The sequence below is a fragment of the Pholis gunnellus genome, assembly GCF_910591455.1.
Source record: "Pholis gunnellus genome assembly, chromosome: 17".
Classification (NCBI taxonomy): domain Eukaryota; kingdom Metazoa; phylum Chordata; class Actinopteri; order Perciformes; family Pholidae; genus Pholis; species Pholis gunnellus.
This window is the reverse complement of record NC_136544.1, coordinates 19,287,093-19,312,603: the sequence shown is the minus strand read 5'-3', so window position 1 is coordinate 19,312,603 and position 25,511 is coordinate 19,287,093. Positions and strand designations below refer to the sequence as shown.

At 45.6% G+C, this 25,511-nt stretch overlaps 1 protein-coding gene across 1 annotated transcript; it reads right to left on the bottom strand.

The window, feature by feature from the left end:
* ppfia3 (PTPRF interacting protein alpha 3) lies at nt 1-25,132 on the bottom strand (the record flags this gene model as incomplete). The annotated part of the gene is made up of 30 exons (XM_079176932.1): nt 1-2,249; nt 2,498-2,561; nt 3,376-3,538; nt 3,634-3,702; nt 4,694-4,869; nt 6,157-6,254; nt 6,547-6,722; nt 7,248-7,274; nt 7,735-7,800; nt 8,389-8,589; nt 9,017-9,098; nt 9,208-9,307; nt 9,416-9,570; nt 9,661-9,794; nt 10,387-10,612; nt 10,837-11,030; nt 11,424-11,592; nt 12,227-12,306; nt 12,398-12,460; nt 13,249-13,380; nt 13,632-13,715; nt 14,522-14,656; nt 14,866-14,959; nt 15,081-15,133; nt 15,661-15,753; nt 15,849-15,977; nt 17,818-17,877; nt 17,959-18,198; nt 18,354-18,455; nt 24,785-25,132. The coding sequence occupies 29 exons, from the start codon at nt 25,130-25,132 to the stop codon at nt 2,509-2,511; spliced, it is 3,702 nt and encodes a 1,233-aa protein (XP_079033058.1). The 3' UTR covers nt 1-2,249; nt 2,498-2,508.
* Between the last annotated feature and the right edge of the window lie 379 nt (nt 25,133-25,511).

Sequence of the window (25,511 nt, the reverse complement as noted above, 5' to 3'; positions counted from 1 at the left end):
GTTATGGCTTGTGTGTGCAGTAAAACGAGCGGCTTCTGTCCATCCGTTCAGTTTAGTTTTTCTCTCTCCTCGCCTGTGAGTCGCTGTTTTGTCTCTCTAGACAACTCTCCCTTCATCAGGGTGACCCAAGACCCTGAGCTGATGAGACACCGTGGAGGAGTTTAGTTAAGTCTGACCTAAATATGTGTCACGTCTGAATATAAAACACTCTGGTACCACTTTCTAATAAGACATACTTTACTAACTATTTCAATCCTGTTTCACGTTGTACGTATGTTATTTATAGGCCTGTTATAAGTTATACTTTTTGGGTTGCATGGTTGTGAAATGTCTTTTTTAGTTACCTCTTTATTCCATTTATTTACAATTTAAACTCCAAACAGGATAGATCATTAGAGTGTAACACCTCTTTAATAATGACTAAAACAGATCTAATGTCTCTTTATTAAGTCAGAAAACTTTTACATGAAGTTCCTCCTCCTTAGCTTCTAAAGTCTGCAGTTAATAAATGTTAATATAATGTTGATAACTGGTTAATAATAACCTTTTCCATGTGTTTTTCATGTGTTGGAAAATCGGAATGGATCTTTAACAACTTGGCAACCCAAAACTTCTCTTTATTAGCAGCTTTTTTACTGATCTATAAGGTATTAATAGATGATTTATTAAATGGTGCTCAGTCGTTTTAGTATTGCACCTCGGAGACTCGGATAAAAAAATAAATTGGTAAAGATCGGAGCATCAGAGGGCGAGATATCCGAGACATTTTTGTCCCAAATTTGAGTCGAGCTTTAAAAAAAAAGCTTTTCCCATAATGCCACTCAGTTGTGTCTTTGTGAAAAGCTCCCCCAGCACCACAGTGGACATCATACAACTGTTACACGCTGAATAGTTCTCCTCATGCCAATAAACTGGAAGAAATCGACAGGGTGCCTCTTTAAAAGTTACTAGTGCAGTGCCCGTTTGGAGCGCGTGGCCTTTCAGAGCGGGCCGATTACTTGACTCCCCCCAATGTGCTGCAGCGAAGTGAAGAAGAGCTCGGTTGTAACGTTAGTATATTCAGCATGCAGAGCCCTGAAGCTCCCGAGTTCGCTTGTTTACTCTAAATGTATTAGTATTGACCAAATTGCACCAAATGTGCACAAAGCACTTCACAGAGTCTCCAGCAAAACACCCACGAAAAAGTGAAGTAGACCGGAAGGGCGGTTCTGGAGATATGCAGAGGACACAGACAGAGATTACTTGCTGTCTAGTTAGATAAACTAGCAAAGTACGTCTTTTCAGAAAGTGGTACCAACACAAACTTTATGGATTTCCTGCCGTCACGAGCACAAAGCCTCTGTGGCCTCGCTCCACCCTTTGATCTCTATGACGGGGGTCCCTTCAAAAGAGATCGGCTTTCAAGGTGCCAACAGACACAAAGCCTGAGGAGGGTCCCTCTGAAGTGGTCGGAGGTCTGAACTCGGACGTGTTTTACTACACCACTCCGACCAATTGGGGACACTAGGGCACCCGCTGACGGGACCCATGGAAGCCAACAACAGAGCCATAATGTCCGACACTGGACACCACGGGCAGACAGGAGAACACCGGTGTTGTTTAACCCCCATTAACGGCCATTTCCCCCCCAATGTTAACGTCCTTCCAGTCCTTTCCCTCTTGTTTATCAAATCCAAACTTTACGGTGAGGTTAACTTCTGCCCCCGGGCTCTCATCGAAAACACCTGTTGCTGAGCAGAAGTTATAAGGCGACTCGTTTAGTTGTTTTCCAAACTGTAAAGAGAATAAATGGCAGCAAGTAGTGGTTTCCTCTGAAGCTAGGAAAGTGAGCCCTGATTTTGCCAACTCTGCTGACTGTGTGCAGACTCCGACAGGAATGAAGAGAGGAGGGAGGGGGGGACCGGCACAGAACCGAACCAACACCGGTGTTGTCCTTCATTAACCCCACAGAGAGAGAGAGAGAGAGAGAGAGAGAGAGAGAGGAAGAGCAAAGACAGAAGGACAGGAAGAGAGAGACAGAGAGAGAAAACAGCTGATCCCATTCAACCTTCCCGGTCCGGTCGGAAAATACATTCATACATTCTTCATGTCATTTTCCGCCTTCGTTCCTTTGCTTCTGTTATTGCAGAATGGTCAGACCGATAGATTTATTTTTAAAAAGTTAAATGGTTATATTCATTGCTTCTTTCTCCGTGGACGAGCGAGCGGGTCCTCTAGTCCCAAATCCGGTCCCAAATCCAGTCAGCGCCCTGCGGAGAGAAACAGCGTTATGCACACGTCACTGCGTCCGCGGCCTTAATTCAACTCTTAAATCCCCACACCGACCAAAACCCGCCACTTAAAAAAGACCTCAACATCCCGGACTCAAACCAATCCCCACCTCAACAAACACATACATAAAAACAACACAAATGTGCTCGGCACATGTGAGAGTTTTTGTCTCACCGCACAGATAAAAAAACACCACGAGACGGTTTCATTAATTGGGCGTTCTCACCTCAGAACCCCTCAACAGGAGTACGTCCTCACTGAGGCAGCTTCCCCCCGGGCACCAGAGCTGGCTGTGTTGGAGACCGGGGAAAAAACAAGACACAGACGGGGGTCATTATCGTAACTGCGATGCTCTTAAACATGCACTGACCTTCAGCAGGCATTCCTATTAAGAAGTGGAATGAGGGATAATCGTCTTCCTCTGTGCTTTGAAGCAGTCTGCTCCTTGTTATGTTCTTTTGCTGGAAAGACTAAAAATTCCTCCGCCAAACTAATAGCACAGTAGCATGAAAACAACCCAGCGCTCTGTGCATGTGAGTCTTATATAACATGGCTGAAAACAAATGTTTCTGTTCAGGGCTATTATTAGTATTAGGGCCAGACACAAGGGAAAGATTTTATTTTTTTCATTTTACATTTTGATTTTTTTTTTGTTGTTATTCTCAAAAGTTCAGCGTTTATTCTCAATATTTAGATTTTATTCTCAAAATGTCAATTTTCTTCTCAAAATTTAACTTGTATTCTCAACATTTTGACTTCATTCTCAACATTTAGAATTTTTTTCGAAATTTTTTGGCTTTATTCTTGAAATTTCAACTTTATTCTCGCAACACAAAAAAACATCTTCCTGTTGTAGTTGTGTCTGTTATGCCCGTTGTCTCTCGTGCTCTTCCGCTCATTTCAAATGAAGATGTTATGAGCAGAATACCGGATCAGCACTGTAACCTGCCCTGATTCCTGCCATGCCCTTCATGTGAGTAATGCCATATAGAGTAACAGGTCTCGACATATCGTCTAAATTGAGACGCGCCTCGAGGGCTCAGAGGAGCCCAACATATGTGAATACGAGAGCGGAGGTGTCAAGAGGTCACGGGTCGTACTCACCATCGCTCTGAACCTTTCTCAGGGTAACGGAGGGCGTGGAGATGGCTGAGGCACGGAAGTTGGCAGGCAGGGTCTCGGCGGAGTCGGAGGTCACGCCCCGGAGGTCTTTCTCCCTGAACATCTTCCTCCAGGAGGGCGAGCGGGTGAACGTCTTCGCTCCGTCCTGCTACATAGACAAGAGTGTGTGAACAGAAAGACTTAGTTTTCACTTTTGCTTTTTTCCTCCCTATTTCTTGGAGCTTGATTTAGCGTGCTGACCTCATCGGGTCGTCTCTCGGTTCCCATCAAGATGAGGGAGTTGTACTCTTGCTCCAGGAGCTGTCTGGCCTGCAGGAGAGAGTTGATGTTGAGCTTTGACATTCATTGGGACTCTGCAGGTAACACATTTTCATTACGTTTGAATATCGCGCCTGCTTTAAACCGGCACAGTTGGGAATCTAAAGGGTCAGATGAGACTTTAAGTGGATGTTTTGAGCCCTTTTATAATAAATAGGAAATGAAGGAGAGAGAGAGATGCAACAAAGGACCCCGGCCTGTCCCCTTTCAAGGTTTTGGACACGTATCATACAGATAAGTCTGTATTCTTTAAGACAGAAAAACACCGCTTATTATTGTCAATATCTTTAAAGGCCTGACAAAAGACAATATTTCTCGCTGAAGTAAATAAAGGCTCCAATCATGATGCCTGTAAATTGTATGAAAAAATGCCTTGATGAAAGATGCTTTTTAAACTAAAATGAATGAAATGATGAGGGTTTAAAGATATTGATCCTCCTCCCCTTGTTGGACCTTCACTGTGCAGAGTGATGCATGTGCAGAAGTATGTTTCAGAAAGAGGGAAAGTTTTTCTGCCTTTACTTTAAATCTCACACATGAACGTATGAGCACGCTTTGATGACATCACAACTAGTTTTGAGGCCAATAATGATCCGATATGAAGACTTACACACGTGTGATGAGGTAACTTGAAGCCTCCAGGTCACATCTTGTGTTAATTTGAAAAGAAATAGAGCTGCGAATGACAGATTCTGGATTTTTCAATAAGTGCGAAGAATTAGATGTAATGCATTTAATTTGTGGTAAAGCTGGCGCCCCGATAGCTTAACGGTCGGGGTGCATACCAGCACAAAGTTGATGATTTGATTCCCGCTTGGCACCTCTCTACGTGTTTCCTGTCCACTCTCAAATATATTAAAAAAGGGGAATGCCAAAGAATACTAATGTAAAAAACATGCTTGGAGGCGGTCGGTCTTTGCGTCCCCCTTAAAAAGCGCTCTTCTCTCCGTGTTGCAGCTCTAATTCCTCCTCACACAGTTACCTGTATGTTCGGATTGGGGATCTGCAGCAGCAGCGCCAGGTCAGTGTAGTCGAAGGTGTCGTCCAGAGCCAGCAGAGCCCCGTGGACGCCGCTCTCGCGCAGGTTGTCGCCGTACTCCTTCAGGCCGATGGTCTGCACCCAGCACATCACGCGCTCGTTGGACCACACCATCACATCTGAGAGGGGGGAGAGGAGGAAGGTGAAGCGAGGGAGAGGAGGCATTCGTCTGCAAAACAGCAAGCTGTCCCGCTCAATGTTTTTAAAAGCGAGATCAGGTTTCTTAATATGCTGCTCACTTCCAGAACTTCCAGCTGGATGACACATGCAACGGTCCCCTGAGGGGGTTAAATTAGCTGTTCGGTGCTGATGAGCGATAAAGAGAAATAGTTGAAATGTTCCTGCTTTACTGATTTATTCTCTGACGGGTCAAGCTTATCATCAGACGAAAAAACAAACCTCTCGCACATTTCCTCACTTGGGGAATTCTTCTGTGAGGAAATCAGCCAAGATGAACCGACTAGAAAATGTACAACATGTGTATCCCAAGGCGCAGCGGTGGGAGAGCGAGAGGTTCTGGGGTTTGTTTAATGACCGAGCCCGTTGACGTTTATGCAAAGCGTTATCCAGCACTAGGAGGCTGCGGTTTATAAGGAATAACCGAGAGGGGGTCCAAACATCTTCCAGAAACGTGGACCACTGCGGAAATCAAAGGACATGTTTGTTTTCTTTGTCGTTATTAAGTTTGTGATTTGTTTTTACAGTGAAATATTCATGTAAATCGCTCCTGATTCATGAGGAAGGACGGTGTGTTGATATTTGGCATGTGAAGCAGAACTTAACGTGCACAGTTAGTCAGGTTTACTAGCATTAGCTCTACAAACACCAGGTTTGAAGGTTTCTTTATAGACTTGGTTTGTGATTTGATTTAAGGTCAGACTTCATGTTTTTTGTTCGTTATCTGATGATTTAAGGGATTCACTCTTTAGAAACACGTTTAGTGTGCGTGAAGGTCACAATGAATAACTTCTCTTCTCGCTCTTCTATACTCTGCTACCTATTTCTATAACATTATGTATTACGTCTCTATTATTGTCAATACTGTATAAAGTGTTTATTTTTTAGTATTTATGTGTCATGTTTTCTTGTAAATGGCTTTTACAGTAGAAGACAAAGGAGAAAATTGTACACGGAAACTTAATTGACAATAAACACTTTGACTAATAAAAATAACAGACTAACAAATAAATGAAGCGACAGAACAAAATACACAAATAATTGTAATAATAATAAGGAAAAAAAGTGTTGTTAATAGTAATAATTGTGTAAATTGTGTTTGTAAAGTAATCACTACGGAATGCTTTGACAGAGCCGGTAGCGCAGCATGAATAGAGGAATTAGCTGGGTGGACAGAAACATCTCACACCACGAATAGAGAGACAATGGGGGAGACAAAGAGAGCTCACCTTTGTTGTGGTGGACGCTCTCCTCTCTCCTCCTCTCCAGCTCCTTGCGATCGTAGTTGAGACGCTTCAGGCACATGATGCCGTAGTGCAAACTGACCCTGGGAGAAAGAGCCAGAGGGTAGAAGCAGGTTAACCGAGGGCGTGTTTCCACTCTCACCTGAACACAATCCGACCCCTGTGACCCCGGGACTTTAAACGGAGAGCCCGGGGACACACACCTGAACAGAGAGGGCGTCACAACGACAGGAACTCTCCCTACGCGTCTCTTAACACCTTCGTATTTCACCACACGCACAGCAGACTCAACAGGCAAACAACGAGACCGAAAAGTTGACGAAATTGCGCAAGATGTGGCGAGAGCGGGCGTGGCGCAGAAGCCGAGCTCTATACCTGTGGAAGCTGTCCACCATTTTGAGCTGTCCTCTCAGCTCCTTCTTGGTCAGGTGGTCCAACATGCGGGCGTCCACCAGGGACTCCATGAAGTAGCTGCGGTACTGCGGCAGACCCAGGCTGGGCAGCCAGTCGTTGCCCACCCACTCATGATTCATGTCGCCGTAGGCCAGTATCTGGAGGGGGGACAACCACAGGCCATCAACGCTGATTCACGCTCGGCTTCGTGTCTGTGATGGTGGTGCAGGTCAGCAGCTCGTGAGTCACTGCGGTTTAGACTCACTAGAGATAAAACTACTGACAAACACGCATCTTGTTGTGTTAAAGAGTGAAGCGGGTAAACATTTAAAGATATGTTTTGTTAAATGACATTTTGAAGACACTACAAGTGAACAGGGAAATAATTCTTAGATATCACCATGAAACTACCTCAGTTGATGCTCATATTAAGACAATTCATTTTTGTATTACACGTTTTCTGAAATGTTATGTTTAAATATGCAAATGAGGAATTCTCTTCTGGTAACTTTTGGTGAATTTAGGAGAAATCTACAAATGCAAATAGACAAAGTAGTAAAATAAACACCTAAATGTGTATTTTTAAATTTCCACTAGTCTGAACGAAGACATTACATTGACCGGTGCATGAAAAAAATAACCAATGTTTTTACCTTAATTCAGTTAATTCAGTTGATCCTTACCTGATCCCAGCTGAACTCTTTGAGCTCCTGAAGCGATGAGAGAAGAGCCAGAGAGAGAGACGGAGCCAGAGAGAGTGATGTGGAGGTGGCGAGGGGAGAGCGGACAAGAGGTCAAGAGCAGGGAGGACGGATGGAGAGATGATGGAGGCGAAGCAGAGGAGGAGGAGGGAGCAGCAGCAGCAGGAAATGAGGACAAAAGGAAGGAATAGTGTGTTAGTGAACGGGTAATTAGTTGGAAGCAGTTCACACTGAAACAGCGACCAGAGGGAGAGAAGAAGATGCTCAACACTCCTGTCCTGGGCCACAAAGACGGAGATAATAAAGAGGCAGAAAATTCAAAAAGAGAAAAGGAAGAGAGAGAGAGAGAGAGAGAGAGGAAGAGGAGGGAGGGGAGAGACTCGTCAACATGATTCAGACCAGACGAGCCGCTTAAAATAATAAAATAATGAGACACAAAAATAAAGACGGCGCAGCGGGGGGCACTAACCGGAGGCTTGGTGGCCGCATTCAGGGTCTCCATCTCTGCGTGGGTCATCCACACGTTACTGGTCGACTGTGAACAAGAGAAAAGTGACATTTTAAACTCGTTAATATGATTCCTGCTGTTAATAAATAAATAGGAAGCCAAAGTCTCGAGTCGACAGTCAGTTAGTAGAAGACGGTCTTTGGTTATTTGTGACTTTATCTTCTTTGGAACAGGAGATATTAAACGCCGCAGCACAAACACATGTGCGTGCAACACTTTTACATTATTTTTTAACATCTGGTTTGTTTTTGTCGCTGTGTGAGAAGGCAACATTTGGATAAAAAGTTGCTTTTGTTGCCAAGTTTTGTTACAAGACGAAATAGGTGGAACTTTATCAGTGCAGTTTACTGTCACTCCTATATTCCTCCGAATAGAATCTGCTTTTCATTTGACATCATTCAGTCACTCTCAATTATATTTCATTTTTAGTATCTCTGTGTGTTATTATTAGTTTCAGCTGCAAATCTCCCAACAGGGATCATTAAGATTTCTACAAAACTACAAACACCCGTTTTAACATGTTCCCCATGCTGCTAATATGAAAGTGTATTATCGTTAAAGTCTCCCAGAGAACACTGTGGGGTTTGTTTATGACATTAAAGTCCGTATTCTCACAGAGCGGGTGCTGGCCGGGGCGGAGGGGCTGGTGAGGGACACCATCTCCTGGATGGCCAGCCGCAGTTTGAGGCGGTGAAGCGGGTTACTGATGCCGATCTCCCTCTGGATCTCCGTGTCTGACAGGTTGGCCATGATGGCGCCGCTCTTCACGTTGGCGCGACAGGCGGCGACGTACCAGGCCGGCATTCCCACCCACAGCTGGAAGGAGGAAGACGACGGATTAAATGAAGGGAGGAAATACGAGAGGAAAAAACTTTGTTTTATGGATCCAAATGGATCCTTTTACAGTTTGTGATGAATGATAACGGATGCAAAGTGTGCAGAAGTCAAGCTGTGTAAAGGCATTAAACATCAAAGATGACGAATTCAACCTAAACAAAGTGACTTTCCAGATCCGTGTGTTATTAGTGAGTGTATTTGGTGGAGAAACTTGTCATGTAATGTTACACCAGAGAGACATCACGAGCTGCAGGTCACTAAATCAGACATTTTGACGCTGGGAACAGTTTTAATAACAACTCGTCTCGATGGTTGAGACATAACGCCACTTCTGTTGCAAACTGTAAAAGGATGTCTTATGTTCTTTAATTACTATCTCTTTAGGTTTCTGTGATTTTCACAGTACCTCCAACCAGGATACAACGGTGGGTCCGTCCCAGGATGCAAAGGGAAGTCCTTGGCGACATGCTTCCTCCAGTAGCTCATGCCTGGTAAGAGGAAGAGGAAGAGGAAGAGTTACACATTCGGTGAAGTTCAAGTGAGAGATCAGAAATATCAATCTGACGTCCAAGTCGACAGGAGACATAATTCACAAACTTCTTCTTGCTGCGGCGGTCTTTATCTGCCGGACCCAGAGTCCCAGTCTTGTTCATCCCCAACGGGTCTCCGGAGGCCATGTCTTCAGAGGGTGTAGACGCTGGAGGAGACGCAGGGAGGTCAAATGTCACACGAATGAAAGATAATACAGAGATGAATACAGTGTGGATCACTAGTGTACACTCAGTGTTATCCTCCATCTGGTTACCGAGAGAAGCAGATCCCTCCCGCCCGGGTTGGCCCATCCGTCCTTTCTCCTTCTTCCCAAAAAGCCGCCCGATGGAGGACTTGATGCTTTTCTTCTTACTGGACTTGTGGAGAGAATCCTGGCTGCTGTTGGAGCTGCTGCCGTCTGCCGAGAGACTGGGAGGGACGAGAAGGAAATCACTGAGGGGGCGAACGAGGACGAAACCGTTTTTGTGTCGGATGTATTTTAACGCGCGGCCGCTTTACCTGCGAAACTCCCGCGGGTCGTCGAGCATCGCCCCCGGATGGGTGAGGGTCATCCTCTCCAACCGCAGTGCGCGAGGAGTGGAAGGAGGCGTGGAGTCAAGAAGAGCGAGGGAGCGGTCATCATCTTTGCTGTTCTGCAGAACGAAGAGAAAAAATCTCTTTCTCAAAGCGTGAAGCTCGACACAAACATGGACGCCAACCAGCAGCAGGAACACAACGAGTGTTAACGAGCTACATACCTATTGACTGTGAAATCTTTTAGTAATTAGTTTCCCGCAGAGTAGCAAACTGATTAATCATGTGAGACGACTGTCTCAGTATTTTGTACTACGTTGCCATCACATTTTTGGTTCGTCTTCCTGCTTACTAACTTGAACCATGTGCTCTGAACTCCCACATCAACATCTTCACTTTCACCGCTGACTGCATGTTGGGTTTTCTTTTATTATTGCACCATCTTTTATAATCCATCCGCCCGTTTCCAAAATGCGTGTCTGCGTGTCTGCGTGTCTGGCACCGACCCTCATACCATCCCTCCAAGTTTCTTGAATCAGTCTTGCCCAATCGAACAAGCTGCTGTTAAAGAACAGCTGAACTCCTCTGAACCCCGTCTGCGTGATTTACTTGTGCTTTCTTTACATGACTCACTGTCTGGAGGAGCTGTTTGCATAAACAGGGAGTGGAACACGGAGGCGAGATATCGCAAAACGGGAATAGAAGCGGTACCTGTCTGTCCGTCTCACGGGCCGGGGAGTGAGACAGGCGAGGGGTGGAGTGTCCAGAGCTGGGGGGAGAGGGGGAGGCCAGGGTGGAGGACGTGATGGACGAGGGGATGAAGCACCGCCCCGTGCTGTCTCTCCCCAGGGAGGACGGAGGGTCCAAAGCCACGCTGACCCGGCTCTCGATCTCTTCGGCTCGCAACTCCGTGTTCTCCTTCTCCTCCTGGATCAGTCTGGGTTTGAAAGTGGAGGGTGAGATTCTTCACTCTTGTGCAATAAATAAGAAGCTGCGGCGAGCAGCCAGTTAGCTTAGCTTAGCATAAAGACTAGAAGGAAACGGGGAAACAGCTAGCCTGGCCACTATGCGACCTAAACAGACAAAGAAGACCATCAGCAAGAAGATTGGCTATTTCTATATATAATGTGCGGCGTGTTATGCAGAGCGGTGCGTCCTCACTTGATCTCCTTGTTGATGGCCTCCAGCTGTTCCTGCAGCATGATGGCCAGAGTCTGCACGTCCGTCTGCCCACTGGGGGACAGCAGCTCGGAGCCAAACCGAGGGTCCCCGTCGTCCTCGTCGTCGGAGCAGCCCACATCCAAGCCCGGCTCGAACCCGGTCCCCAGCAGAGCCCCGCTATCCCAGTCTGGGTACTGTACACAGAGAGTAGTACTGTGGTTCTTCCATGAAAAAAACAAAATTTCACGTTATGTTATTTATGTTATTTATTCTTTTCATAGAGGATCGGGATGAAAGTAATATGAACTTACAATTAGTCAACTCCTTTTTTCAAGTGGAAAGAACAACAACATTATTTTATTGTAAAAAAGAAGATTGAGGGGAAAAATGTGAGTTCACGATCCAGAGGGGACACGTTTCCTTCCTGATGTTAAGGTATTAGATATATTTCCATATTTTACCAATGTTTGTTGTTGAACAGAAAACTAACAGATGCTTCTACGAGGTGCAAAAAGATGCAGACGTATGAGGAAGAACCTGTGTTATTTCTTTGGGGGGGTTGTAGAGATGTTACAGCAGATTCTCACCTTGGTCGAGTCCTCTCTAGCGGAGCTCCATCGGGCCCGGTGACTTCGCCTGACCACGCCCCCGGCGGTGGCGTTGCCGAAGGGATCCAGGTGAGTGGTCGAGCCGGTTGGGAGCGAGCCACTCCCGTGGGAATACCTCAGCTCCAGAGCGCTGCCCGGCAGAGATCGACTGGAGAGACGGAGGCAAGAAGATCAGACGAGATAAGATGGAATGGTGATTATTATTACACAGAAACACAGCTGGCTAAACCAAAACTAAAACATGTACAGAATTTCTGTAATTTCTGCCCTGTGAAGCACTTTGTGACTTTTTGTCTGTGAAAAGCACTTTATAAATTCATTTTACTTACTTACTTACAGAAGAAATATTAAAAAAAAGAAAATATGTCAAAAAAAGATCAGAAATTTGACAAAATACAAACATTATAGAACCTCCAATATAAAACAAACAAGAAGAAAACTGGTGATATTACCTCATATACTGTGTCAAAGTGCTTCATACTATATATATACACATTAACAGGTTTACAGAAGGCTGTAAGTGTCAAGACGTGCAGATGAGAAAGTGCTAATTGGATCATGTATGTGTGTTTGGGCACCGAGTCAACGCGTGTATGTGGAGGCCACATATCAACACTGCCTTAGATCGGGAGTGCTGACAGTGTTAAACGCCTCCAACGTGGGGTGATTTATCTACTGTGTCTGGCGAGATAAGAGACACAACAACTGGGCGTCTTTACTCCGGAGACTCAGAATAGTGTTCAGAGCTTCGCGCTCTCTCGGGGTCGGAAATGGCGACAAACCTGGAATAAGAGCCCCCGGGCCTCGCTCTCAGCTGATCCAACTCCAGCTGAAGACGCTCCAGCTCCACGATCAGCTGGTCCTGAGGAGGGCAAAAGAAACAGAGTTGGTCGCATAAAAAACAAAGATACACATGTCGACCAGGTTTAACTGAGAGTGAAGCTTAGAGGCACCTTGTTTGCCAAGAGATCGTCCTGGAGTTTCTTCATGTTGGATAGTTCCTCGGACAGGGCGTTCTGGAGGAAGAGCGAGAAGCTTTATTGTGGTGAAATAAAAACAATATGTTCTAAATGAGAAACTGGTCTTGAACTGGCTGCACAGGAGCGAGGGGGATTGTTTGATTCCTATTTTCAACCAGATTTGATGTTCCTGTGCTTACAAAAGTAAGTTTTCTTGCTGGAAAAAAGGACACTAATCTCTGAATATTGTTATATTATATTATTATTAACAATTATTCGAGTGAATAAAAACTGAAAAACGGATGGGAAATGCTGATAATGCACTGTAGTAAGTAGGTTAAAAAGATAGAAGACGTTGAAGAGCTTGTGCTCCAAATGCTGTTTTCAAAATTCTAATTCCACCTACATTTAACCTCATCCTTTAGTGAAGTAAAAGTAGCAGCACGACACTGTAAAAATACTCAGTACAGCCACAGCAGTACATTGTTCTGCTCCCGTGCTGGTACTCTACTGTAGTAAAACAGTGAATATGGAGGAAGTACCTCATACAACCACACTTCAAAACATCCAAACTATTAAAGTAAGTGTAAAGGTGAGTTACTTTCCACCACTGTTCTGGATGAAGGACTGTTTTACAGCAGCTTACTTTATATGCAGAGGTCAAATATCATGCATGTACCCATACGACCATTGAGATAAAGTTTTAACTGGTCACATCCTGGAGGGCAGAGTGGTGCGTGAACAAACCTGACACCAGGAGTTCATTTGGGGAAAAGGGGGGACACATCTTTAGGGGGTCTTGATTTTGGGGGACTGAGACGTTTGCTTTAGTCTGAGCGGGTCACCTTTTCTTCCAGAGCGGCCATCCTCTCCTTCAGGTGCAGCTGCAGCCTCTCGTTGGACTCGGACAGCAGCTTGTCCACCGTGTCGGAGAGACGCTTGTTGTGTTCATCGTTCATCCTCTCCCTCTGCCTCGCCTGAGGGTGCGGGGGGGGAGACGGGTGAGAGCGAAAGAGAAGAAAGGGTGCGGGGATTTAATAACAAGCATTTTGCTTGACTGAGAGCGACAGACAAAGATTCATATCTGAACGTACACGACCAAATAGAGGGTTTAGAAAATTAGCGCGCCTTTGTAAAGGCTGACAAAAGCAACGGCACGAAAAGAGGGGGAGGGATGAAAACGGAGGGAGAGAAAAGAGAAAGAGATGGAGAAGCGAGCGTGACTCACTCTCTGCAGCTCCTGGTTCTTCTCCTCCAGTTGCGCCTCCATCTGTCGCAGTCGCTCCTCAAAGTTACCATGACGCTCCTCCGCCTGGATGATTGGAAAGGGGGAGGAAGCGGGGGGTTAGAGAACACAAATTAACACAAAAGGAAACAGCTTGTTGACCGAGTCTACCAATTAGTTACATGCCTGTACAGATCACAGCGGAGCGGAAAAAACTTTTTTGTTTGCTTGTGTCTCACAGGGCATTCGTCTCCTCCTGCCAAGGAAGCCGTCTCCTGCCCCAACACGCAAGGAGTAAGTGTAGCCAATTTGAGAGGTTTGGCTACCTGGAGGAGAGCGAGTCTTTTTAAAAAAAAAATTTTTTGGCATGAGGGAACATTGTGTTTACAGGAATGCTGGAGGTTAACACACGAGCAATCAAACGAGTCGCTCGTGAAGAATCCGACGCGGCGTATACAGTTCGTGGCGTGTCGAGGCGCACCGAGGATCAAATAGCTGAGCTGACTCTGCGCCCTGAGCTGGCTTTCATCTCCAGATCGTTTGCTTGTGAATTACTGGCACCGCGCGATGAAAATATTTGCTATTCATCCTGTCATTTGACATCTCATGTTCTGCTTCACTCATGCATGAACACACACACAGATATATATATATATATATATATATATATATATATATATATATTTATATACCAGCCTGCATGTCCACACATGCCCACACACACTTGTGCACTTGTGTCTGTGCACATATGCATGCATATATTGCTGCTGTCAGGTGAAAATAGGACTATTTTTATCTCATTGTATATAACTGGTAGGTAATAGGGCACACACACACACACACACACACACACACACACACACACACACACACACACACACACACACACACACCTTGTTGAGTGCTGCCACTCTCTGGGCGAGCTGGGCCTCGATCTCTGGCAGCGTCTCGGCCCTCTGCAGAGTCTGCTGCAGCTTCTGTTTGGCGTCATCCAGGCGCTCCTGGAGCTGCCGGTTCTTCTCCTCGCTCTGCAAGAACACAGAGATGAGAGAAGGACCGGGGGTGAGACTCAGGTTGCGAGATTGCCGAAGGGCAGCAGACGTGATTAAAGGCACCGGGGGAAAGGAAGAAAAAAGAAAAGACATTGATGCCTCGCTCTAAGTGCCAACGTGAAACGTGGGCCAATCAACAGCAGAGACACGGACACACACGGGGATGAGAGAGACTTTCCCCCCACCTGTCTGTACAGCGAGTCTTTGCTGGCCAACTCGTTCTCCAGTTTGTCTTTTGTGTCGTGGAGAGACGTCGCCTCCCTCTGGGCACTCAGGTACCTGCAAACCAGAACAAAGCAGGCAGACAGACGGAGCAGCAGTGAGCGCCGGGGCAGGTTTTTTTTTTTATTTCTATTTTAGAGGAAGGCAATGAAGAGTTCACGGAGAGGAAAACACAAACCTGCGCTCTAACGTGGTGATTCTCTCTTCCATGTCCTCCCTTTGACAGAGAGCCTGGGTGAATTAAAGTGTGTGTGTGTGTGTGTGTGTAAAAGCAAAGAAGAGCAGACAGAGAAAGTGAGATAGGGAGAAAAGTCAGGTTTACAAGTGTTGATCAAAGGGAATTCACTGGTCTTCAGCAGCTATTAGCAGAAGAATGATAATGACTTGTTAATAGTTGTTGTTGACAGCGTTGCAGTTGCACAAGTCAAAGAGAGACAGAGGGGGGGAGGGGGGGGGGGACAGTGGGAGGATAAAAGAGCAGCGAGAGAGGAGAAAAAGGTTTTGCCGAAGTCGACCGACTCGACCCGCCTCTCGTCCGGAAAAAACTCCCCTCACACCTTTCAAATCGGCAAACCGGCACACCGGCTGATTTGATGGCACTGTCGCCATGGATACAGGGGGCTCTGGTGCGTTCAGTAACAGCCGCCGCTGCCAAGGAGGCAAATGGCTTCGTTGCCATAGCGAACGGTTACATATTTCCTTTGAGTTTGAGTGAAAGAGGATCTTTTGTGCCACCGAGAAACAGACTAGAGGCTCACCTCCTTCACGTCCCGCTGTAGTTTCTGGTTGGCCTCCTCCGACCGGGCCAGCTCCCTCCGGGCGGACGTCAGCTGCTCCTCGATCTCCCCGACCTGGAGTGTGTGTGTGTGTGTGTGGGGCACAGGGATGAGCGTGTGATATCTATGTTTGGCTTTTGGTGAAAGCATTAGACGTCCGATTGGAGTACCTGTCTGCACATGAGGGCCAGTCTCTCTTTCAGCTGACCCAGCTCTGACCGCTGCCGCTCGATCTCGCCCTCTCGCTGCCTGTCGACGTCGGCGTCATCCAAGATGGACGAAGGGCCGTTGGGAAGCCGCTGAGCGAAGGGAAACGGTTTGAGTACAGTGATCACGATAGATTTGATAGAGTTTAACCAGAGTTACTCATCAGCTGGGTTTAAAAATAAACGTTTTAGTATTTTGTTTTGGAAGAAATACCTCAACTCAAACATCTAAATTATTGAGGATAGTGGTTCTTCTACCATAACAGTTAAAGATAAATGATTATCTCATTAACTTCAGGCATTCAGTGCTCATCAGGTACCTTCATGAAAAAATATGAACCAAACCGGAGGGACGGTGGACTTCTCAGTGACCAGTAAAAATAAACTAATAAGCAACAAAAACCTACTCTGATTACTAGAAAATTAAAGTCATTACAACTCTTACAAAAATCCAAGATGGCGCCTAACTTCCTCCTCTCCGAGTGAGCTGAGTGCTGCTGGCTGGAAGCCATATAGCAACAATACTGATCAAAGATTAAACTGTAGACTGGAGGCAGCAGCTTCTGGCAGTCAGTGGCTCCCCGATCAGCTGGTGATTGAGAAAATAAGTGATGCAGCATTTTAATGTACTGAGATAAATGGAAATAAACCCTCCGTGGACGGACTGAATCTCAACTCTATTTAAATAGAAAGCCATGAAATGATGGCTGCCCACATCATGAATCCTAACAACGTGTCTCTAGCGCCACAAGCAGGTCCAAGAATCTCAATATCTACTAAACAGCTTGGCACAAACTCTATTCCAGACACTCATGGTTCCCAGAGGATGAACCTGAAGGACTTTAGAGATCTTACACCACCGAGACATTTGTGGTTTAGATTAAAATGTCAACTCGGAAACCGGAATGATTGACATGAAATTTGTTTCAGACATTCACGTCTCCCTCTGGATGAACTGTGATCACTTTGGTAGTTCTTCAGAATTTTTTTTGTCCTTTCCTTTAGGACCAAACGCCTGCAACATGAATGACATTCCCATCAAACTCAGCCGGCAGCGGCAGAATGAATCTCAGGCTTTTTGTACAACTTAAAACAATGGTAAATCAGGTTACTTACACATACAAATGGTAGCAGTGCTTCTCCAAGAGAGAGAAACGCTTCACACTCGTTTTTTAAGGGGTGCGGAACCACGATACAAATCGTTATGTTTCTCACTTTGAGAACTTGTTTCACTGTAATCAACCAACCGGTCTACTGTGGATTTTGTCACTGCGATATCGCTCAACCGTGTATGATACAGTAACACAACTTTACAGGTGTAGAGGTTAAAATGAAGGCTGAGCTCAAAGATGGGGCTGGTCTGAGAAAGGGCGCCGGAAATAAGGGGGGTAGGAAGTGGGGAAGGGGCCACGACACCTGAAAGTGGGGGGGACTAAAAGTCTTGCTGTAGTCAAGTCAATTTAATTTTTTCTGTCAATATCACAAATCACAAATCATCCCGAAGAGTGTTTACAATCTGCACAGCTTGCGAGACACTTCATCCTAGACCCACATTTTTTTAAATTTAGTTTAGTGCTAGTTAGCAGATGATAGCATGCTAACATGCTAAACTGAGGATGAGGTGATCTTAGCATTCTGCCTCACAGACCTGCTGCTGTGACTGCAGACTCTCAGTGTTGCTACGTTACACCGGTCTGACACTGACTCTTGTCTCTGGTTGAGAAGTTCACCTTTCCACTGGTCAGTTTGTTCATAAGGTTTCTTCTGTCACTCTGATAGCAGGTCCATCATGGATGTCAAAGCAGGAATAGATTTCTCATGCGGATACATCGACTGGAAGTAACGTCCTCATCTCTACAGGAGGACTGTGATTGTGCGATCCACAAGCTGACCACTATCTTTCTGAGATTGTATAAGAAAAGCATCCCGTTACCTCTTTGCCGTTTTCTAGTCCTTGCTGCCGTCGCTTGATTTGTTCCCGTAAAGACACGACCTGAAACACGGAGGGGAACCGTCAGGAGAGACTCCATCACCTCACTCATCAGAGAGAAGCACAGAAAGAACGTGGACTCACCTCCTGAGAGGAGGACTGCAGCTCTTCCTCCAGGGACGCCACCCGCTCCAGCGCCACCCGTAGTCTCTCCCTCACCTTCTCGTCCAGAGCTTTGTGGTGCTCGAACAGGGACTTGAGCGCCTTCAGGACCTCCACCTCGCTGGAGACCCCGGCCGGGGACTGGGTCTGCCTCTTCACCACGGTCATCCTCAGGCTGCGCTCGTGTCGGGACACCAGGCACTCCAGATGTTCGAGCAGCAGCTAGAAACACATGTGGTTCACATACAGTTAAAACCTCTCATCGGTTATAAACAGATGATTAGAGTTCACTGTGAATTCTTTCCAGAGCAAATAAAAAAATGCCAAAAGGAACCAGAACTTTAATTAACCAAATAAATAAAGAAGATAATACTGACTCGTGTGTTGTTCCTCTCGGCCTTCAGCTCTGCTATCTCCTCCTCTCTCTCCAGCAGCTGCTCCCGGCAGAGGTTCAGCTCTTTGGTCAGCACTGCAAACTCCTGCAGGGTCACAAGAGGGAGCCGTTATTGACTCCATGCTTCTGCTGCTGCATGAGGTCATGATCTCACACACACACACACACACACACACACACACACACACACACACACACACACACACACACACACACACACTTATTTTATTTATGAAGCGCTGCACTTTTCCACTTCCCCCAAAACCGTCCCCGGCTGCTTCCAACTTGGATTGGCGACTTTCCTTCATTTCCCAGAATGCCCTCAGAGAGCGGGCATTGAGCCGGCTGGTTTGACAGTGAGAAGCTAACAGGGGGAGTGAAGGTCTCCAGGTCTGATTGGCTGCGTTTGCGCTGAATGTGCACCGTCAGTAAAACGTTTTTATTTCCTCTGTTGCTTCCTTAATGTATTTTTCTCCCCTGTCTGATTGATAAATGTCGAGTCAGAAGGTCTGAAACCAACAAATAAAGATCTCAGCATGAGGTCGCCTCTTCTAACTTTGGCCAGTTATCCAGAAGAATAATAATAAACACACGCTATGAAACATAACAACAGACGAAAAGACTGCAGACTGTAACGTTTACTGCCAATATTTCCCGTTAAGCCACAGAGCGCAATTAACTCCAGAATCTCAGACTTTCAATGCATTTCACATGCTCAGGCGTGCAGCTACGTTTTGGCTGAAGGAGGAAACCCCTCCGTACAGAATAATCCACAGAACAGCGGCCGACCGGGAGTCTTAGCAGGCCTCGGCATAAAATCTAACAACCAGGTTTATTGCACGTGTTGCACCTGAAATTGGTTTAATTGCTCAATAACCACGACTGGCTGTGCGTTTTTGCCCGCCATTAAAACAAAACGCCCGGAGGTTAAGCAAGCATGAGAGGAGCTGGAACCACGCCAGCTCTGCGTAATGTCTTAGATTTCCAGATGACAGCAGTTGAGCTGAATTGTTGTGATTTTGCGTAATTTAATCCAATTATGTATAATGTGAGGTGAGCTGCATGATAGTTATGATAACAAATATGTTGCCTTTAGTCAAACTAAATGGTAACTGTGGCAACGAATCAACACAGAGAGGAGGAGTGACATCATGGAGGGCACGTTCAACTTCACGCACGGATGATGTCGGCTTCCACCGAACACACACGGCCGTGTGCACACACTCGCTGAGCAGCGAGCGCTCGCCCGTGCACTGATCGTCCTCTCTGCTCGAGTGTGATGGCGACGTGACGCACACATGACACACACACACATGACACACACACACATGACACACACATAACAAACACACATGACACACACACACACACATGACACACACACATGACACACACACACGACACACACACATGACACACATGACACACACATAACAAACACACATGACACACACACACACACATGACACACACATAACAAACACACATGACACACACACACACATGACACACATGACACACACATAACAAACACACATGACACACATGAAACACACACATGACACACACATAACAAACACACATGACACACACACATGACACACACATGACACACATGACACACACACACATGACTCACACAAATGACACACAAATAACAAGCACACATAACAAACACACATGACACACACACACTTGACACACACACATGACACACACACATAACAAACACACATGACACACACACACATGACACGCACACATGACACACACACATGACACACACACATAACAAACACACATGACACACACACATGACACACACACACACACACATGACAAACACACATGCACACACATGCACACACATGACATGCAAACACACGGATGTCCTCCGTGCAAACAAGCCATTAAAGGCCACCGATGCAAGCGAGGCAGTGTGGTAGTCATGAACCGAGACCAAGACCAAGACCAAGACCGAGACCGAGACCGAGACCAAGACCAAGACCAAGACCAAGACCAGAGCGAGTCCCACACTGCATGACACACTTACGATAAACATGCAAACCAGATCCACATTCCCACAGAAAACACATGAAGATTCCTCATCATTCACCTCTTTTATATGATGAGGTCATTATCATATATACTATAAGTCGAATTATGGGCGATATGACCAAAATCTTTGATCGCAGTAAAGGTCATTACATATCTCCATAACGATATATATCATGATGTTTTTCTGGTTGTTCAATAAATAAATAGTCTAATATGAAATAACCACATAAATACATAAATACTGTCTCATGTAATTAAGAACTTTCATGCCGAATGAACATAAATAGTTTAAAGTGAAATTAAAGAGAAATAAATGAATATTTTCCAGCATGTGTTTACATGCATGCACATAAATACAGAGTCATCAAATCAATACAACAGTGAAGGTAATTTGAGCGAGTCTGTGCCTGTTATTATCAATATAGACGACGTACTTGTGCATCACGATATCTCGATATGTGAGTTCATCACGATACGGTTCCACTGAAGGATGATAAACTATCATGTTGAATCATCTGTTATCTACTATGTGTGAGAATGTTCCTCCGTTTTCTATGAGCAATCACAGTAATGATGTTTGACAACTAAATCAAACGGGAACAATTAGAGCAGACCGGGTGAACACGTGGTCGATTACGAGACCTCAGCAGCCGGTCTGGAGACCGAGCCTGATGTGGAAGTCCCACAACAACACTGGCGCTGCTGTTATCTTTGCACCGTGTGATCAGTGATCAGTTTACCCACACAGGCGCCTCACCTCACACCCTCTCCCAGACAAAACGCATTTAAAAAAAACAAAAAACAAGTACAGCATGTACAGTCTGTAGCTGAGCCTCGACGTGAAAGGAGGACGCTTCGTTTTGAAAAGATGGAAGTGAGGAGGATCAAGGAGGAAAAACTGCTGCGTGCAGATGGCACGTTCTGGGCCCGAAGGATATCCTATAATTCTGGGATTAATTCATGTAGAAGACGGAGCGCGAGTACCAGACACTTTCCACATTCCTCTCTGTCTCTTTTTTCGGGGCGCCGTCATTTTAGGTTGATGCAAATCATTGCACCATCTCTCTCTCTCTCCCCCCCTTCATCCATGTCAGTCTCCCCCCTGTCATGATACACCACATCGAAAACAGCCTCTAGAAGCCACCTCATTAGTATGCAGCAATATGCAAATGAGCTTGATTTGTTAGTCTCTGTGTGTTTCATATAACCAGGTTTTTCTCTCTTTCTCTCTCTCTCTGTGTGTGTGTGTGTGTGTGTTTGCCATGCTGTCACTCTCTACATCCCTCTCTCCTGATTTTTCTCTCTTGGCAACGTCGAACACACACAGACGAACTGGCTGAACTCATCTACTGTAGAATGTAGCTCCATGTGCTGCTCTGTCTGTGTGTGTGTGTGTGTGTGTGTGTGTGTGTGTGTGTGTGTGTGTGTTTCTGCAGATATCGATCTCCTTATCGGTGAGGTAACATTGCTCTTTAATGTCCAGTCGCTCTCTCTGCTTAGTCTGTTATTTCATTTGGGATTGTTTCCTTCGAGCGTAGCGACAGTGAGGGAGGCGTCCAACAATGAGTCCTTCCTGAAAATAGAGTCGGAGCGCTCGTATGTTGAATTACAGGATGATTCGCTCTCGGGCCGCTGCGATGTGCGATGATAGGGTAACTGTAATATACGACCGGGTCAAAGTTTATCCCCCCATGACGTTTCTATCACAAAGCTCCAAAACATTTGAACAACACAACTGAACGTCTTTCCACAATCCTCAAAGACTCTTCTCACAATCTGGAGGGAACAATATGCCAAAACAAGGTTTGCTTGTCAAGTTGCGAATGTATTTCCTGATTCGAACAAAGATGGAGGCTTGAAATTGCACATCTCCGTCCTCAATTTGTGCCACACGACCCAAACTTGTATCCCCACGTTGACGATCCTTTCAAACGATTTATACCTTCATACAAAATAACACGACAGTTTGTTTGTGCTTTATAAAAACAAGTGAGGACAAGAGTCATTTCCACAACCCTGGATGGTGAATACAGCCACAGAACCTTTCTTATGATCCAGCAGATGGAACATATTTTGAATCCGGTTGGTTTGAAGAACCTTCTGGGTTTGTCAAAGATCAGATTTTTTTCAGGAAATCAGATGAACTGTGAATTCAATCGAGACACAAAGAGGCACAAACCGGACAAAACGGGGTTTAAAGCAGCTTTTCTGAACGTGCATTGCTGGCAACTTTAAAAAAAAACACAACTAAACTCAGTCTTCATGGTTACTGACTCATCCTCCAGCATCATCGAGTCACTGATTTTACACGAGGATTTCTGAGAGCAGCCATTGAATTCACCGATTTAATCTGAGTTTAATCTGAGGAACATAACTAAAAGCATGAATATCATATAATCAAATGTATAGAGTAACTATAACGATTGGATTATTGACTGTTGGTCCATTGATCCCATCACGGCGATAACAACGAACCCTCTGAACGGTTTACATTCTGCCCTCAGATGCTTTTTGATTCGATGTTTCCTGCTGAACATATAACTCTTCTTCTCACAGCCTTTTCTTTTAGGTGTCATCTCAACACGTTCTTGGGCATGTGCCAGCACCTGTCCTTATGTAGAGTTTAGTGGGCGTGACCTAATAAATAAACAATGCAGCCACACGCTGTGAATTATGACCAAGTGGGATTCATCATTCGGTTCCCTGAGGAAGAGCAGATTTGGTTGAAAAAATCGTATTTTTTTTCTCCGAACAGAAAATTTAAAGAATGTTGCTGCGTGAAGTTTTATATGTTTTGTGCAACTTTGCAGAATAAATCTTCATTTCAACAATGAGCTCATTAAATAACCACCGTCATATCTCGGCCGTGTTTTACCCCGATGCGTCACATTCGCAGCTTCACCTGAAGAAACAGAAAAAGGTGACGTTGATGTCGGAGGTACGACGGTCGCTGTGCTTTAAACTCCGCAGCAGCAGAAGAAGAAAGCAGTCAAGACTCAGCGCCACCTGGACCGGCTACAACATTAAACCCTGCTAACAGGTTAACGCATCAATAATTCAACACTGTGAAAGGAAGCATCTTCACCACGAGCACTTCTGATACAGAGCAGGACTCTACTGATGATACTTGTTTACTTTGACTGAGGTCGGCCTTTGAATGCAGCATTTCTTCTTGAGATGGAGAATCGTTTTAAAAAATAACATTTTGGATTCGAGTGTTCGATTTTTTGTACTTTTCCTGCGAACTCACAAGGATGAGTCTTGAAGTTGATCTGGTGTTTTTTATACTGCATGTGTTTATTTATTTAGATGTTAATCTCAAATAACAGGACTATGATGACAATATGATCCCTGTATTTGCAGTAATATGCTAATGACATAATAAGACATCTACAATATGTTATATATCCTGTTAATGTCGTCTACTTTCTAGTAGTTTTGTGTTTTTACGGTTTAATATTTTGAGCTGAGCAACAGACTTGAGATAACATGCTTAACTTCAATAGACTTTGAGTTTTAGTCACTTTTAATTGCATTTAAATGTCCTTTTGCACTTTGTTTGACGCTGACATGTGCTGTTTAAATGAACCTTTCTAAACCTGTTCATGACACACAGCGTGAGACTGTGTGCACATCCTAAACTCTACTTTAACCTCGAGTAGAGCTCTGAACTTAAAGGAGCAGTTCACCAGGAACCACAGAAGACACAGCGAATCCTCACCGACACTTCCATCTCAACCTTCACTCAAACTATCAAAGCTAATCATCGCTTTCCTTCAACAATAATTCCTGAAACAGCTTCTTACAGATGCAAACGTTTTGTGGATAAAATACATGTCCAGATATTCACCCAATCGTCTCCTCTAATTCCCTCAACGGTGAAGCTTCGGTCCCTCGTGTGCATCCGTGCACGTTACTGTAGGACGTGCACGTGTCAGTCCACAGCATTGTGGGTAACAAACAATAAGTGAGAGATAAGTGTTGCATTTGGATGCAAAGTCTAAAAGAGACATTCTTCTCTGACTGGAGCTTCATTTTTTTTAAGGTGAAATCTTCCTTCAGTCAAACATGCACACACACACACACACACACACACACACACACACACACACACACACACACACACACACACACACACACACACACACACACGTACACTATGATAATGTGATGTGATTGAACTTGTCATTTCAAGGCAGTTGCATGGATGAAACTTTTCCTTCTGTCTGACCTTGACAAAATATTACAATTCATTTAATAAGAATAATAAAACCCTCCCACAGTGAAGGAGCTGTGTGTGTGTGTGTGTGTGTGTGTGTGTGTGTTTCCTCCACAGCTGAGACAGGTGTGTCGTACCTGCGGCAGGGCGATGGACAGCTGCCTCTGGAGCGACTCCTTCTCGTGGCCCAGATCTCTGAGGCGCAGGTGGGCCGTCCCCAGACAGTCCTGGGTCTCCCTCAGGCTCTCCAGCAGCCTCTCCCTCTCCGTCAGCATGTTCACCATCAGTGACTCCAGGTTGCCCGTGCTGCCGCCCTCGTCGCTGCCGCCGCCACTGCTATTACTATTACCACTACCGCTACCACGGGGGTCCCTGCTGCCGAAGCCCCCGATGCCTCCTATCCCTCCTCCTCCGCCCCCCACCGGGGAAGACGAGCCGCCTCCGCGCCCGTCCTCCGAGATGGTGGGCATCACCTCGCACATCATCTTGAGGCCTGGGTGTGAGAGGCGGTGTATCTGAGAGGCGGTCTAGGACACTTGACGGCAGCGTCTGGTAGACCACCGACTCCTAATCAGACGGCCAACTGATACTTTAGGGTGGGGTGGGGGTGTGGGGGGCGTTCCTCTCAAGCAGGAGACAAGTGCAAGAGGGGGGAGACGAGCTCTGTGGACGTGTGGGTGAGAGTTTCAACGTTGTTTTTGGAGGGGGGAACAGTGTTGGGTGACCAGGGGGCTGTGGGTCTGGTGGAGGGGGTTGGTGGGGGGAGTGCAAGGGGTAAGAGGGAGAGGTGCAGGTTTTAATGGATGACCTCTGACCCCCGGCCCAGGCTTCACTGAGATGAGAGACAGACCTGGAGAGAGAAGA